At 46.7% G+C, this 18,594-nt stretch overlaps 1 protein-coding gene across 1 annotated transcript in view; it reads right to left on the bottom strand.

Annotated features, from left to right (window-relative positions):
- The window catches only part of DUSP16 (dual specificity phosphatase 16), a 359,160-nt gene that overhangs the window by 10,222 nt on the left and 330,344 nt on the right, over positions 1–18,594 (bottom strand). Inside the window, exon 5 of the mRNA XM_078673542.1 lies at positions 10,841–11,000. Within this exon, the coding sequence (XP_078529668.1) occupies positions 10,841–11,000 (160 nt within the window). The remainder of the gene's footprint in view (positions 1–10,840; positions 11,001–18,594) is intronic.

Consider the following 18,594-nt stretch of genomic DNA (forward strand, 5'->3'; position numbering starts at 1 on the left):
TTTAACAGTATTTACACAATCCTAAGTATGGGTACTGTTCTATGGGAAGAGTGAAGTGGAAGAACAAGTTACTTGACTTCGGTAACACTTTTTCTGGTGGATACTCTAGTTAACCGCGGATTCCTCACATTCTGAATTTCCTCAGGTGCCGGATTGGACCCAGAAACTTTTTCCAGCAATTTCTCAAATGTGCAAGTAAGTGTTGCCATCTGACACTACGGTGAACTTATACCACCCCTAGAAGAGACACGCCAGCGACATATATAGGCGCATCTCCTGCACCCAGATGTCAGATCATAGTCTCCAACGCTCTTAAGCACAGGGGAGTCAGTGACAGAAAATTTTTAATACAGAGAAGTCCACTCCACAGAATATGGAGGAGGGTGGATTGGTGTGGAATATGTGGTTACATTATCACCCTTCTGAGCGCAGATGCATCATCGTTTAAATACATACCAGACCAAGGTGTGAGGAGTGGTCGTCACTTAGAAAATCTTGCATGATCAAACGTGCCAAATGGCTCTTTCTACAGACTTGAGAGTCAAGGCTGTTATGTCGGGTGAATGTGTGGATGAATGTCAATATAGCTGCCTGGCAGATGTCCACAACTGGACATACCTAGCCAGGACCATAGTGAAGGCCTTAGCTATGGCAGAACTAGCCTGAAGACCCTCACGAGACTCATTGTTGGCTAATGTATAGCACGCCTTTATACCACTTGGTGCTCCTTAGTCTTTTCGATATACAAGAAAAGGCTCTCTTGGGGGTGCAACCAGTGAAGTATTTCCTTGTCCTTAGAAAGATGTTGGCAGTGGATGATGGGGCAAGGGCCAATACCCAGACGCACCACGTCGGAGCACAAGATCCTCTAATCAGGATGAGCGGACTATGGTCCCTTCCAACTTTCTTCAGATCCCAGGGAACACAGGCAGAAACCTGTGGAGAAAACTGGAATCCCACAGCAGACGAAACAAGTCTCCCAGGGAACCCAAATGGTGGAAACGCTAAAGCTCAAAATGCTTGATCATGAGTATTCTATGTAGTAGCAAATAGATACACCCAAGGCATGACCACTGGTAGAGTAGGTCTTGGACTACCTCCGAGTGTAGTTGCCACTTGTGGTCGGCTGGATGGAGTCTGCCGAGTTTGTCAATCATGGTGTTTAGAAAACCGCCAGATGGGTGTCAGTCAAGGAAACTTTCTGAATGCCAAGCCAGCACCACAGCCACCACTTCCTGGGGCAGCACACATAAGCCCATACTACCCTGTTTGTTGCAGTACCATATGGCGGTCGTGTTGTCTTTCAAAACTCTCACTGTGCTGCCCTTAATGGGAAGTAGAAAGGCCTTAAGAGCCAGCTGGTAGGCGTGCAACTCCGGAAGAATGATGTGGTGCCTCAGCACCAGCAGAGACCAGAGTTCTCCAATCTTCACTATGTCCATGTGACCTGTCCAGCATATGTCACTTCTGTAAGCTCTGGAAAGGGTGAGGCAAAAAACAACCTGCTTCAAGTCAGGGTGGAATCCTTCACCAGCATAAAAGGTACCGACCTTCATTTCTGACAAATATATGTTTTCCAAGAGGTAACCACAGTGCTCACTCAGGCCATAGAAGCAGAGGTTCTACTGCAGAGCTCATGTGTGAATGAACAGGAGGTACCCTTTGAATACTTTAATAGAAACATTCCATCGTGAACTGCCAAGCCAGGTCCTCCCTGAACCTGAAGAGGAACCCCAAGGAACCTAAAACCGGTTTCGACCTGCTGGGGCATAACATCTTGGTGCAGCAGAGGAAGACCAGAACTGGCTAGGTTGCTGGTCACCCTGTCCTTTACAGCCAAAATACTCCCTGGAGGCTGGATGAGCTTCTGCAAAGGCTGCGATGGCTACTTCTGGCAGTACGCCAGGACACTGACTTTTGAACAACTGATATTGTTGAAGGAACAGGCAGGCCGAAGAAAGCAAGCCCAAGGATCAGAATTAAAGCTCGTTCTTTACACGGATCTAAAGTTAAATCTGCCTAGTCACAAAACAGACTGGAGCCATCAAAGGGCATATTCATAAGGAATGCCTGCCAAGTCTTCCGAGAAACTTGTGGCACGCATCAAAGTATGTGTGAGAGTCACTGTGCCAGTGTCCAGAGCACAACCTAAATGGTGTGCGGGGTTTCCAGTCCATCTCTCACAATGTATTTTGCTATGTGCTGTCTGTTTAAGACGGTTTGTGAAAAGGAATTTCTAAACTCCTCATGGACATCAGGCAAGACCTTGCTCACTATCTTCCAGAATGCAATGAAGCTGTCCAACAAGCCAAATTCATTTAGAGATTGCAAATCCAAACTGGATGAGGCCACCTTCTTGTGAAACATATCTATATGATTTAATTCCCTTTCAAATGCAAAAAGAAAAATTGATGGATAGAAAGCTGAACAATGTCAAACATTCACCCCCAGTACAGAGATCTGGGCCTAAATCCATCATTTTTTTGCTCACCACGCCACCACAATGCCACCGGATTCAAGCTATCCTGGCTAATGAGGGGTGATACCCTGAAACCGGTCCTAAGATGCTTTTTCCTGTCCAAGAAGGACCTGGTTTGGAAGTTCGGGCTGGGCTGTTGCCAGGATCAAGACTGATTTGCATACAGCTGCGTCCAGACTGGAATGGCGTAGTGAGCAAAATAAAACATGGATTTAGGCCCAGATCTCAGACTTTATGGGGTGGTGGGGGTGAGTGTTTGGCACTGTTCAGCATTCTGTCCATCAGTAGTACTTTTTACAATGAATTCCCTATCAGGCAGAGCAGTTGAGTAGAACTTCAGGTTTACTGTGCTTGTCAAAGCATGTACCACAAGATCTGCCCTATGGCACCTAGCCATGGGGTGACTTACCAACAGCACCAAGAAACGCTTCGACCCCGGAGCAGATAGTGTCTGTTAGGGTTTCCCTGAAAAGTAGCAAAGACCAAGGCTGCAAAATTTCAGTAAGAAGACTAGGCTTAGTTTCTACAATTGGTGATTACAGTTACAACACTTCTCCTCGTCTACATACCACTACACCAAAGGAGGTGCTTTCCACAGTGGGGTGACCACAAAGGTGAGTCCAACTCCACCTCTGATGAGGTGTCAAAATGATTACCATTTTGGAGGTCTAAACAGAGTTCCACATCAGTATATTGAGTGCGCAAAACACCTGTCCCCCCTCCCCATCACCCACATCAGGTGGAATATTCTGCAAGGTGTGTATGGAAACTGAGCCAAATAAGGCCTTCAGACATCCATGTTGAGGCATTGCTGGAGAATTCCACTAACACTACCCAATGTGCCTTAGTAAACGTGTAAAACGATACTGTCCGAGATCTAGCTGAACACTTCTTCAAATGCAATATCGGAGTCAGATTACAACTTTAAGACAGTTAAGACTGCGGAAATACCGCTAGATATTCAACTCAACAAGAAACTGACAGACACAACAGTTTCTGATTCCAGCGATAATTCTAGTCAAATTCCTCCAGTAACCAACCAGACAACAGATAACCTTATATGGTCTCATCCACTAGTGTATCTAACCTATGACCAGATGGACTGCAACTGGTGATTATATTTGTCATTTGTTTTATTCAGGGTGTGGTTGAGTTGGGGTAGGTTGGCTGAACCACTTCCTGATGGCAAATGCTTCTGAAGAGTTGTACAGTAGAGTAATTAAGAGATGTATCCCTAGTCAACATTGTGCCGCGATGCCCCTATAGTAGCATGCAATCAACAAATCATGATCTGTGGTTCTTTTAATTCCACCCCCAACCCCCTTAATGAACACAAGTTTTAATCATACTATGGGCAGCGTAGCGGGCTACAAAGCTAGCTCAATTAGATACCGACCCTTTGAACCGCCCCCCTTCTCGGGCTAGAACCAAGTCACATAATCACAGTCATAGCTTTGCGTTTAGTTCAGAGTTCTCAGTTCAGTATTACTGCCCACAGGGGACCTGTGTGTACATTGCCCATAAAAAACTGCAGCAGGGAGGCTGCAGCTGCTCTTCAACAGTGCCTGGTGGGCGCATATGGAGTATTAACTGTTGCTAGGCCAGATGACAGTTTTGTCACTGCCTTGGAGTTCTAAACGGGAGGAGTTGGCAAAAAAGTGAGTCCAGCCAAATCATAACTAATAACTGGCTTTGCTTCCCAAAAAGAGGTCTTCCCACTAAAGATGATGGCGAAACAGGATCATTTGGAACCGCTGCACCGTACCATGAGGAAACAGGAGATAGAAGTTCATAACCTGGAACATTATGGGAGCTCCAAAAAAGGTTAAAGAATACCCACACAGTTAGAAAAGAAGGGAACACATTACGCATCTTCAACAAATGCTCCTGAATGTGGAGGGAGATAGATTGAGATGAAGAGCCCAAGATGTTAAGTGCTTCTTATTCCACCTATGCTAGAGATACAGCCATTTGAATGTGACTAAGAACCCCATATGCAGTAGAGGAAACACACCAGGACCTGGATGGGAGACACATTTTGGTTAACGGACGCCTAAATAGGTACCCTATTGCATTAGGTAGCTTGTATGCTAACATGGATCAGCCTCGCTTCCTAGCAACACTGTCGCTGAAGCTGGTCACTTAGGCGGACCCTCCTTTGCTGGTAGGCAGGGATCGGAACTCTGTGCTTGACACAGAGGTTGATCGTTCTTATAATCTCCTACCGGCAAAGCCTGCCACCCATAATTCTAAAACGTTAAGACTAATTGCAGGAACGGATGCTTATAGATGCATAAAGAGCTAGGAATGCAGACATGAAGAGCATTCCTTTTATTTACCCCCACATAAACCCCATGCCAGACTAGCTTGAGTGGTCCATTCTAGATCTCTGCAATGACACATATACCATGTAACCTATCTGGGCAAAAAGCTATCAGAACATAACCATCTGGAGTTGGGACTGACCTGGTGCACAATCCCTACCCCCGATACTTACTTGGCGAATGCAACCCCTATGGCTTGAGGGCGGGGTATTTAGGGTATCATTGAGAGACGATTAGTAATTATTTTCGTGAGCACATCAGCACTGCCTCCTATGATGGAATGGAAAGCATTATTGGGGGTAGTGAGGGGAGCGTGTACTCCTGCAACAACAGGGGCCCAAATCGCAATTGTAGTTGACCTTGCAGCAACAGAAACCTCTCCACAGGGTCAAGAATAGTAGGTGATTACTGATCAAATCCGCATGGATCATCTTAAAGGGTCACAAAAAAAGCCTGTAAAATGTATTTCTGAAACTATTAACTGTATGGACCTTGCCAGGTATACAGCCAAAACGCACTCAGAAAGTGATAAAGCTGGAAGATTACTTGCACGGCTGACTCAACCACAACACTTGCATGGCCCCATCCTCTCTGTAAAGGATCACTCTGGAAATCTAGTCCTCGCGCGCCAGGAGATTAATGCAGCCTATGAACAATATTATACAGTGCAATAGTCATCAGAGGCCGATTCTGATACCCAACAGGGACTTAAATGGCCCAGGTACTCCGTGAGCATACTGAGCAGATGATGGTGCCAATCTTGAAACAGGAAGTCAGGCAGTCTGTTTATTAGCAAGGGGCAAAACACCCGGCTAGGATCGCCTAGCTATTGAGTTCTCTCCTGCGCAAAAGGCCTTGCTGGTCACTAGACTGGTCAAACTATATGAAGAAGCAAAGACGAGCAATCACTTTATGAACACAGCAAATGAGGCATGAGGCAACAGTCACCTTGATATTGAAACCTAGATATGACTCTGAGAAGCAGTCCTTATACCGGCCATTATCAGTTCTAAATACTGAATACAAGATCCTAAAGAGAATACTGGAAGACAGATGACTCCCTAGCCTATCAGGTTTCGTCAACAAGGATCAGAACAGGTTTATGCAACGTCGGAACATCTCATTAATATATTGGACAACTCTATCGTGCTCTGGAGAAAGCTCCACAGCCCATCTAGAGTTAAAACAGGCTACCACATAGTTGGAAGTAAGCAAGTGGACAGGAGTACGCGTCGGAGATGTCCTTTATCCCCATTTAGTTTGCCCTAACTATTAAGGATCTGGCAATAAAGCTAAAAATTCAGGGAAATGACTGACTTGACCTTAATATCAGACACCATATGCATGCATTCCGGAGGGCGCAAGGCATGGTCAACAATTAAGTCCTGCATAATCCCTTTTTCAAAAATTATGCCCAGACAGGAAGTTAGTTTGGTAGGTGAAATATAACAATGGGGGCCCCACACATTTCGTTACCAGGACATCAATACGCATCATGCAGAGATAACAGACTAGAGAGCAACTTGGGAGGAGTGATTCGTTCCTTAAGATCCCAGATCTCCTTTTGAATCATGCTACCATTATAGGTAAGGGGTTGTGTGGCCATATCTAAGATGGTAATGCTACCGCGCCTCCTTTATGAATCGCCTGCTAATGATCCCCAGGAAAACCTTCCAAGAATTGGACTCAGTGTTTGGCAACATGATAAGGGGTTCCGACGAAAGACGAGTGCTGTTGACCAAACAAACTCCCTTCGAATGGAGGCGGATTAGGTGTCCCAGACTTTCAGGGCTATTATTTTGCTGCATAGCTTCAGTGGGTGGCCTGCTGGCTTGCATGGAATCACCTCATCAAGGAATTTTATTCAGAGCCACAGATCAGAGAGGCAGTGCTACACGAGATCCTCTTTACCCCAGGCCTTCAGAGCTCCAACAATCTTCTCAACTGGCTATGCACTTCTATACGCTGATTTGAGACGAAGTATTTCCTACAGAAATTTTGCTCTAGGCGAAGCTCTGATGCTGTCCCCTCAGGGGCCTTACCACGCGAAGGAGCACATTTACAGCCAGGAAAATAATACAGTAGGAATATGGACGGTTCTCTGATGGATACAGACCGAGTAATGTGGGAGACCTACTTGGAGAAGGCTTGCTCTATAGTTTCCAGGAGTTAGTTGGCCACTTTGGTTTTTGGAAAGCCTGCTTCCCTCTAAACAGCAGGATATCACATGTGATCAAAATGCATTGCACATAGAGCACCTAGAACCACTTACACATACGCTCGTACATACTCTGCACACTACAGGTCATGGGAGAGAACTAATTACATGATTATACAAAGCCATTCGAGAGCACTCTGGGCTTAGCCTACAACCTATCAGGAACAAAGGGGAAACTGACTTAGGTCGAACATTTCATGATAAACACAGGCTGAGCACATTGGAATACTCATACTGACTGTGGTAGCCACTTTCCCCTTACAGAATGAGCTCTAGGCTTTCCTTGAAAAGGATTTGATGACCATTTGACAGATCTGGGAACCATCATTGACGATGCCATTCTGAAGCAATCAAATTCATTCTGGTCTTCCCCCGTTTTAGCTTCACAATTTTTTCCTTCCGATCATCAGTATAAAGGCATAGCAAAATGTCATTAAGCAGCATATGAAAGTCACTACCGCCTTGATTTTTGTATTATAATACCCAGTCACAAAGTCTTGGCCTTTTGCCTTTTTTTGCCATTCTGAAAAGGTTTATATTATGCTTTTCCGAGTTAAGGAAACCAGGCTCTTTGCAGTAGACCTATTTGTGGGTTTCTGTTGTGATTCTGCTTAAGGCATTTACTTGCACATTTTGTACTTATGTAAGGTGACTGTTGTGACACAGATATTCCAAATGATGAGTCGTTGCCATATAGCTTGGCTGGCTTCCAGAGAATCCTCGATATCATTCCTCCATGCGTGACGAGAGAGTACAATGTTACTGTGAAACTTGTTTCAATTAATAAATAATTTTTTAATGCTGGCCGAAAGAATTCTAAATCAGGAAGGATGGCTCTGATCACCAGCATATTCAAGAGATGCAAATGCTTTTCATACCCTCCAACCCATTCAGCGAAGCATCGGTCACTGTGGACTCTATAGAAAACTATGATGGACATAAAATTCTCAACATCTTTTTTTCGTTTATCAACCACTAGAATTACTGTGAAGCTGCTACCGTGCATATTTGTCATCTCAGTTAATCATGTGCCAACTCTACTATGCACTCTTCCATTATTTGAATATACCGCCATAACGTCCAGCATGCCATACTATGTAGGTGCAAGAGTCTACAGAGGTGAGTTGAGACGAAATCTGATGAGTCACACAAAATATATTGATCATTCGTCTAAACAGAAAACGGTCCCTCCCTCATGGTATGCACTTCAGCATACACATCAAAGATTTGGGTGCAGATTTTCAAATGAATGGCAAAACCGTGAACTTTAAGTAATTTGTTCACAGTACTTATTAGGAATTTCCTTTGTGCTGGGTTATTGGCATGTGGAAATTCATGCATTGCTGATCTATTGCACATATCCAGTTCCCTTGTTGGAGCAGTGGCACAATAGCAGGAGATGCTACAACTCAGAATGTTTGTCACACATTGGTTTGCCTTTCGAGGGTCAAAATTGACCTGTAGTTATTTTTTAAGCTCTTCCTGCCCATCAGGGGGATAGCTTGAAGCTCCTTTGAAGTCTGGGGACAGAGACAATTGTCTGTTTCTACTGCAAGAGACAAACATTCTAATGAAGTGGTCAATAGGATTTATTTGGGTATTATGTTTTCCCAAGAGTTGGAGATTTGACCCTTAGAGCACTGCCTTTCTTCACAACAGTCAATGCCTATTTGTCTTTTTTTCTCATTTGTAACTCCTCCAGACAGCAGCCCTTACATACTAAGTAATATTGATGTCCTTGCTTTGTCTTAGCGAGTGACTGCTGGGCTCTAAGTACTCTGTTGTTCTCTGATAGCACTGAGATCTCGAATGTTGCTGGTGTAGTAATGACTACTTCCACAAAGGTTGATTAATATGCTAATGGTGGGTGTCTTTCCTACAACCTATGATGAAGTTAGGTGTATTCCTTTATGTTACCAGAACTTAAAACATTATCAGCCTCTACATCCATTCTCTGCATTTCTTCATTGGTGTGTGAGACAAAGGATACGGCTTTTGAAGAGGAGATTCCAGATCTTTTGCAAAGCACTTGGTTTAAGAACCGTTGATCTGCGCCAAAACAAACAAGATTTAAATGCAGTGGTAATAGCATACAGTTATATATCGGCAATGTGCCCTGCAGCATCGATGACCTGGTTGGATGCTACCTTTATTCCCCACCTCCAATAGATCCTGCCTCTTATCCCAGGAGAATGTGTTGGTCTACCACAGGTATCATTCATATCTACCTTGGACATCAAACTAAACTGCTGGTATAGTGCTCCAAATCTTAACTCTGACAGCATCTATTGTTGGCTTTTCTTTGTCAGGTGATATTAAAAATGACGTAATAGCAGATAGCATGCCCTTTCTGCGAACACAATCAGCAAGTCGAATTCCATACTGGTCCTAAGTAAGGGGGAGCCCTTGCCGTATATGTTTCAATTTTTAGAGCAAGTGAGTGGTTGTTGCCTTTTTTGTGACCGTGGCTGTGACAGCTACTGGCTTTGGCAATTAGTTTTAGCTATTAGGTACACCAGTGTAGCTGCTGTTCAGTTAGTGGAATGGAGTAGGATACATTGGAGTGGGGTTGATGGGGGTAAAGTGGAATGGGGTAAAGAAGAGTGGGGTAGATTGGAGTGCGGAAGTTGGATAGATTAGTGGAGTAGATTGAATCGAGGTAGAGTGGGGTATATTGGAGTGGGGTAGATTGGGGTGGAGTGGAGGGAGAAATATTGGAGTAGATTCGAGTGAGGTGAATTGGGGAAGTGGGGGTGGACTTGGGTAGAGTGGAGTGGGGTAGATTGAGGGAGTGGGGTACACTGATTGGAGTGTTGTGAGGTAGATTGGGGGAGGGGGTACATTATTGTGGTGTGAGGTAGATTGGGAAAGAGTGGGGTACAATGGGGTAGAGTGGAGTTAGGCAGATTGGGGACAATGGAGTGCAGTGGAATGGAGTAGATTGGAGTGGGGTAGGCTGGAGTTCAGTAGGGTAGAGTGGGGTGGGGTGGGGTAGATTAGTTCAGAGTGGGGTGGGGTACATTGGAGTAGTATTATAGATTAGGTAGGGGTGGTAGGGCAGCTGGGGTGAGTTCACCCTGTGGTTTCACATAGCCGAAGCACATGTGCAAACAATTAAGTGGTTTTGCTATTAGGTTTATCATCAGTGATGCAAACAGATGTGTATGTAAAACAGATGATGCCCAGGTACAGAAGGTGTGAGGATCTCTACTACAAGATGTAAATGTGTTTGTATTTATATAGCGCCTTCTACCCAGAGTTCTCGTAGCGCTGTATTCATACCGCTGTGGAACCCTTCCTGGCTTTCCTGTGAAATGTCCACTCCTGGGCACCCCCAAGGTGAAGCCAGGCATCCAAGCACTGCTGGGGCCGCTGTGGAGATTACGTAAGCTATTGCCCAGAGTCACAGAGTGGGACCCATGATTAGACTAGGCACTGAGGCGAGAATTATCAGGTCCGGGGAAATTGTGTCCAAGAGCCGCCGAGGCGGGACTTGAACCCTGGTGCCGGGCCAGACCTCTGCATCAGGGTCTGCCGCTCTAACCATTGAGCCACGCTTCTCCACAGAGGGGATCCCCAGTGTTGCAAAGTGTTGAGGTTCTCTCTGTCTACTACATATCTGCCATTCACAAAGCCACCTGAGGGAATCTCTGACCCAGGAGAAGGTTCAAAGGCTTCTGCGTGTAGGGTGATACCAATCCGTGCGCAGGCATCACATAGCCCGATAAAATTAAGACTGCTTAAGAAAATAATCTCAATAATGCCCAGTATGCAGAATCAATTTGTTTTAAACTCAGTCACGGTATAAAATGTTCTTACCTATGAAATCCACAGATCTGTCCAGCCATGGCAGGATCTTCTCACAGAAGCTATCATTCACAGGCACACGCAAGAAATGAGATTCTGGAATAAAGTCTGGCTTTGGGCAAGTGTTGCTGGCATTTACCACATAACCAATTTCATTCTGCTGCATCAGCTCCTGAAGGAAGGGAAAACAAAAGTAAGAAGGAAGCAGCACACATCGTGATGCACAAAGCAAGGTGATAATATAGGGGCATTATTTTGTATTGCAACCATATAATGTTTCTGGAGCGACCTACTTGCTGGGGGAAACTCCGGGGTTTGTCCAGAAAGCCTGCCCATGCTGTATTTGCTGCATTGTTGAAGTGCATATTGTCAAATATATCCAGGGGTGTAAGAGTCCGGTCCCCTCTAAATAACCCTTCTCTAGTGTCAAGGGACAGAGAAGGATTGTACAAAAAGGGAATATGCGGAGAGCATGATGTATGAGTCGACATGAGTGGCCATATGCCAAAGCGGGCAGCAGACCATAAATATGGTATGTAACTGTTTCAGGGGTTTCGTGGCCACAGTGGTGCACAATCCTCCAGTCGGCACTCAGTCCAGTTCTATAAGGGTATACGGATTACCACATGTAGAGGCATAACAAAACGCAATATAGTGCAATGGTGCTGCATGGACCTATTGCTCCATATCAGGGACAGTGAATTCACCCAGGTCTAAGCGTAATGCTGGTGTTTCTTATTGAAGACTCGTGTCGCACACTACCCAGGTTAGTCTGGTTAGTAACGCATCTCTGATATAGCTGCGTATTGTATTATTTCAGCAATGCGTGGTGAAGATTTGTATTTGGGTCTTTAACAAATGGCATAATGTCGTCAGCATACTGTGACAACAATATGTGTTTATTGGGCATGTCAGTCCTCTATGTGAATGTTTATTCAGGAGCCAGGTCACCAGACGTTTGAGGGCCAAGACAAACAGTAGGGAGGGACAAGGTCATCCCTGCCGTGTTTCCCTACAGATCGGAAATGGATGCGGGATACAACCATTGAAGCAGATTTGGGCCATAGGGGCCAGTGTACAGCAGTTTAATAAGATTCCTTATAGGCCAATCTTTTCGTAGCACTGCACATAGAAAAGGCATTTAACCTCTTCCGTGCTCATGAGGAGCTCAGCTCGTCATGAGTCACGGTGCCGCTGAGCTCGTCATGACACGCGCGGCGCTCACACGTTGGGCTAATTCCCCTGCTGTGCTGAGCGTTTCATTAAAACGGGCGTGGTCATGACGAGCTGAGCTCGACATGAGCACAGCGCCACAGTGCTGCGTGACGAGCTGAGCTCGTCACGAGCACAGAGGCGCTGCATGCGCCCCTCCTCCCCCCAGCTCAGCGGAGGAATTAGCCCCGCGGGGAAGGGTTTAAAAGAATCAATGTTTTTTTCGGCATTCTGAAGCACAGATATGGAATTCATATCCTGTATAATATGAGGCATGATCATGAAGAAGGTCCATAGGTTGTTAGACATAGCCCTGCCTGGTACAAAACCTGACTGCTCAGGTAGGACCAGGCGGGACATCAGTGTAGCCAATCTGCTTGCCATAACATGCACCAGTATCTTGTTTAAAGCGGGACAACAGTGTAGCCAGTCTGCTTGCCATAACATGCGCCAGTATCTTGTTTAAAGTTTAGGGGGGACAATGACCTAAGATTGTAAGTGCTGTCCATCTTTACCTGGCTTCAAGAGAGCTGTAAGGGAGCTGTAATGATTGCCTCTCTAGTGAATGGGGGCAGTTCGACTTCACAGTCTCTTGGCAGAAGGCAGCTAATCGCCGTGCAAACAAGAGCTGAATGCTTTGTAGAATTCAGGTGTGAGGCCGTCACTGCCTAGAGACCTCTCCCCCTGACAGCATGTAAATGGTCTAAATTATTTCCTGTGAAGCAATGGGCTCGAGTAGGAACTCATTGGGGCCGCCCGCGAATCCAAGCTAGAGCAATGTTGTCTATGTTGATGTGTCTTTTGGAGTCTGTGGTGAGTGTTTTGCTAGCCTACAGGTTTGAGCAGTTCAAATGGAATTCGTGTAGAATGGCAGTCTGATTGCAAATTACTTCCCCGGGGTCTAATTTAAGGAAGTATAGAGTGTCAGTGGAATGTGTTTCTCACCATGCAAGGGTTATACTTGGCTGATCGCTCTCCCCATATTTGCTGGTTTCAGTGTCACTAGCCAATAATTGAGTCTCACTGTCTAGGAGGTCTCTACACTCTTGTGTAGCGTCAACAAGTGTGGAGAGTATGTGAGGGTGATGAATTAACGCACATCTTTTCTCCATTCGCGTGATTTTGTTTTCTATGCGGATTAGCTGTGTCCATTAAGACAGTGCCAAGGAAAGTAACCATAGCTGTCTCCTGGGAGGTCAAGCACACATTATGGAGGAATGATCATACATGGTGAAGGGCAAGTGGCGCCTCATTCGTGTAATCCATGATTTGACTTCCGCGGAGGAGAGCCAGAATTCAACATCAGAAGGTACATCATGTACTAGGGAGAGCTACGAATATATTCCACACATCTTGCAGCATGTCCATTTGTATGATATGCCTCAACAATCTAGTAGCCTTTGGGTGATTTACTAGTGTAGGATTGGTAGCCAGTTGTGGGACATAGTGTCTGATTAAAATCACTTCCCCATAGAATATTGCAAACTGAGCGTTATCTGAACAATGACAGCAAATCTTCGAAGAATTCAGGACTATCGACATTGGAGGAATATGAAATAATCAAAGTGATGTAGGTACCCTTTGGAGTGCCATCGACGTACAAATATCTGCCCTCTCCGTCGCTGTGGCAGAAGAGCATATGAAAATGTACGGATTTACTAAGAAATATAGCACCATTCCTATAGTATGCACGGCATAGAGGCATAATAAGCAGACTGTTACCAATGCCGGACTAATGTGTTCTTGTCGGTTAAACTCGGGTGTGTCTCCTATAAAAATCAATTTCCACATTATGTCTGTCCATGTATGCCAAGACTTGGCGTTTATTTTTAAGATTGCCTAGGCCTCGGATATTCTATGTGATTGCATTAAACTTGCCTATCTATGATTCTACAGGTTGTGGTCAATAAGGATCAGTATGTACCAACTGAGGTCAGCCATACAGAAGAGTGGGGGGAGTATATCTGTCAAAAGGAAACAGAAAGGAAACATCCAGATTCCCACCTCCCCCCACCAACACTGAATGTTCCACCTGTAAGTGTATAACCATTGAACCCAAAAATAAAACCTTAAACATGTTGCTCAATGTGAGATATGGGGGGGGTTGGGGCGCTGGGTGGTGCACGACCAAGATGGCCGCACGCCTGTGAGGCTCTGGACGCTTGGCAGCAGAATTTGGCATTTATCCTCTCAATGCACGCTGAACTACTGTTGAAAGTGCCCGCCGTGACTCTATAAGCAGGCAGCTTCGCTCCGGTACCAAGATCAGCTCTCACTGCCGCCGCTGGACGCTGCTGGGAGGCACGCGGATTCTCGCCTGGAGCAGGGGAGGAGCCTGACGGAAGACCTTGGCGGCCGCTGCAGGTAGGAGAGTGCCGGGGCTCCCACGTGGTGTGTGGGCATCGGCAGTCTCGTGCATATCGCCCCCTGCATACCTGTGCGTCTGCCGTGCCACTGCAGCAAGGAAAACATGTAGCCCTCCCCCCAACTCCTCTAGGACTGGGTCAAGATTCCCCCATACGAACTGTGAGAGAGAGTGGAGGAAACAAGAGCTCGATGCTCACTCCAGCTGGCCCCACTACCTGATGCACACTCGCGGCTCTTCGCGCTGCACGGGCCGTTACGGATCACGTCCGGTGCCTGCTCCCATCTAAGGACAAGCCGGATCCTGTGGCTTCCAAAAGCCACGATTCCAGGAATCAGACATCTGTACTGCCTCGGCGGCACCCCCTGTCACTATCCTGAGCCTGTAACAACTGTCTACCATCCCAGCTGCCGCTATCGCCGCCATACTGTGCCCTTACTGTACTCTCTGCCTCTGCTGCAACCTCAATAGTATCAATCCAGCTTTGCCTGGCCGGAGACTGCAGTTGAGCCTCTAGTGCTTTCCGCTGTCCACACCCGTTTATATTCCCACTACTGACTCCCGGGATCACCATATGCTACTGATTCCCGGAGAGAGCTGGCCATGTCAGTGGAGAGCACACCTACGATGCAGAGAACACTACTGTTTGTCACTGGGCGCTTGCAGGGCCTTACGCTACTCCACTTCTGTTCCTAGCATAAACTGCAGCCCATAGGAGGGAGGTGTCGCAGACAACTAGTAAACCGGTTCATCTATGCCATACTGTGATCCCCCCCTTACTTTGGTCAGCCTTTATTGGAATATATCCCAGATCCTGCATTCGCTGCTGGGGGTGGAGGACCTCCTTACTCTGAGCCTTCCTGCGGATCAGGCCTGGCTACTACTACAGAGGCGCGCTTGGAGTGCGCCTTGTGCCCCCCAGCCCCTGTATGGACAGAACCACTTGAGGCCCCATAAGAGCTCGTCACCAACCGGTATCTATCTGGGGACACGCCTCTTGGCAGTGCTCGATGCACAGGCATCAGCTCCTGACACTCTCTGGTGCTTCGCTGCCTACGTCTTGTACCTCTGCCATTATGGGGAAGCCAGATAGCCGCCAATCCAAGCTCCCTTTTTGATGCAAAAAAAGTGCCAACAAGCTTTAGCACTGATGATCTAGGGACACTCACAGTTGAACAGGCTCTAACTCTTCAGTCTTCCCAAGTCGCCGACGTCAAAACTCTCCTCCTAGCCATGCAACACAGCCTCACGGACATTTCTAATAAAATGGACTCCATGAATAGTCGCATGGACGTTCTAGTTTTAAAAGCAGAGAAACATGAAGAGCAACTCAAGGAAGCAGAGAAGAGGATCTCCGACAATGAAGACGCCACAACTCAAGTAATGCAACAGGTGGCTCAGATGGACGGACTTCACAAGGTAATTGCAGCCAGAAACGTAGATTTGGAGGCGCGCAGTACACGCAAGAACATTTGCGTCATTGGGATACCCGAGAGCACCAACTCTGGGCGCATGGAGGACTTCGAGTGCCTATTGCGCACCACCTTTGGTGCGGAAGCTTTTTCTGTCCAACTGATTGTGGAACGTGCCCACCGCTCCCTGGACCCCAAACCTCCCTCAGGAGGCAACCCACGCCCGATAGTTGCTTGCCACCTCAACTATTGTGACCGTGACACCGCGCTGAAACTAGCAAGGGATAAAAGAACTCTACACTTCAAAGGCACCGAATTCACCATCTACCCAGACTTCACAGACACTGTCCAGAGGCACGACGCAAGTTCCTACCAGCCAAACAGAAGCTTCACAAGGCGCAAATCGACTATGCTCTACTGTATCTGGCCCGACAGTCACACACCAGGGAAAGAAACACTTTCCTTTGCAATGTCAGAAAAGACTCACCACACAGAGACTCTCAGGAGTGCCTCTCGAGATCGCCATCACTAGCCTCCGATTGATATTCAGAACTGTCCAGCTCCCCCCTTCCTTTCTTCTACTCCTATTATGTTGCACTCCAGATGCCTATGGCCTACCTTCCAGCTAGCCACTCTATTCTTGGTGTAACTTGAACGCCTGGCGGAGGTCATTGGTATCTTGCACTGTTAACTCTCTTGATCTATTCCACTCCTTCCGCACACCTGCCTCTTTCTACTGGTTTGCTAGACGCTATTAGAGAAGTGATATGGAATCTTGACATGCAATTTGGCTCTATTGGTGAGCACTTTCTTTTCTCTCCTTTCTCCTCTCTGTTACAAATGTAAACTATGCCAAGTACCTCCCCCTTCCTCTTCTTTCCCCTACCATTGGAGCCCTGCTTCACGGCAACGGGAGAGGGGAGGCTTTCGTTGCACACCAGTGCCCCCCACACGGGTGTTCCTCCTAGTCCTTACTATCTTCACTTTGCAATGATACAGTTTTGTTTGGTATTGGGTGGGGAAATTGATGGCAGCACGACTGGGGTGCTGTTGTGGGTGGGGGTGGGTAGTGGTTCATTCGGGATGGTTTTTAATATCCTCTTTTCTCATCAAGTAGATTTGAGATCTTATTTACAGAGGTACACTTCCATGCTTCTATCTCAGGGCACACTACGGCATCATCGTGTTACGCAGCTATGCCTACACATACCGAGGCACTGCATATACATTTTCTCACATGGAATGTCAGAGGTCTGCGAGACCCTTGGAAATGAAGACAAATACTCGCATACCTAGATAGGCATCATATTCACATCCCAATGCTGCAGGAGATTCACCTCAATCGATTCCGCAATCCCACTGTTGCCAGCAAATGGACCGCAACACGCCTATTCTCTTCATATTCCACTTACTACAGAGGTACGGTGTTCCTGGTTAAAAAGAACACCCCTTTCATTCTGGGAGGCACATAACAAGATACTCTGGGGAGGAGCTGCATGCTATAGGACACACTAGGAACACAATCATATTCCACTTACTCCAGAGGTACGGTGTTCCTGGTTAAAAAGAACACCCCTTTCATTCTGGGACGTACACAACAAGATACTCTGGGGAGGAGCTGCATGCTATAGGACACACTAGGAACACAATCAGTCACACTGGTGTGCTGTTACGAAAAAAAAAATGATATTCACAACACTTTGGGGGCGCATACTCCAAGTAGGCTCCACGCATCTCATCTGGGGAGGAGACTTCAATGCTGCTCTTCACCCTACCCTAGACAGGTCTAATCCCCTACCCGCACACTACACTAAGGCACAAGGAGCGCTGGCAGACATGTTTTCGGCTCATGGGCTCACAGATGTGTGGCGACACATGCACCCAGATGGTAGGGAGGGCACTCACTACACAGGAGCACATTCATCTTGTTCTCGCCTGGACTATTGGGTGGTCTCCTGAGGAGTTGTCCCATGGGTTACTCAAGCCAGTCATTTTGCCAGGACATACTCTGACCACGCTCCAGTGTTCATGACAGTTACCCCACTCAACTCGATCGCCACGCCGAGGATTTGGAGGTTGATGCCAGGAGCCCTGTTAGACACCATCTTCCGGGCTGAGTTGGGAACAGAAATCACAGACTACTTCCAGCGCAACACAGATTCTGTCACATGGGTAGGCACGGTCTGGGAGGCCTTTAAAGTTACGATCCAAGGGACTTGCATTGCAAAAAGCTTTGGAGTCCTGCGGGATCTCCGTCGCAATCTGCGTTCGCTTGAGGGGGAACTTAAACAGCTGGAAGAGGATCTTTGGAAAGACTCCTCGGGTCAGCGCCTAGCACCCTTTAGAGACAAAGTTTCAGACTGCAAACAAACAGCTGACCGGGAGGCTCTCTTCCATAGGAAATATTTAACCGCACTCAAATACAGAGAGGGTGAGCTCCCAGGCAGAGTGCTAGCGCAGGAAATCCGCTTCCCCAAGTTCTCCAATTGCATTCTGGAAATCTGAGACAATACAGGCACAAGACATAGGGACAGCCTGGGCATTCTTGAAACATTTACTGAGTTTTATACTGGTTTAAATAATACCTGCAGGACCACGCCTCCGGACATAGTTGCGAGATATAACTCTCGGTTGGTTGGGAGACTCACAGACGGAGTTTCTTGCTGCACCCTTCGAGAATGACGAACTCCGTGAGGCTATCATGCAAAAGAAGGCCCTGGGTTGGGACGGCCCCCCATCAACTTTTATAAAACATATCTGGATCAGCTGCTCCCCAT

Source organism: Lissotriton helveticus, chromosome 1_1 (genome assembly GCF_964261635.1).
Source record: "Lissotriton helveticus chromosome 1_1, aLisHel1.1, whole genome shotgun sequence".
Classification (NCBI taxonomy): domain Eukaryota; kingdom Metazoa; phylum Chordata; class Amphibia; order Caudata; family Salamandridae; genus Lissotriton; species Lissotriton helveticus.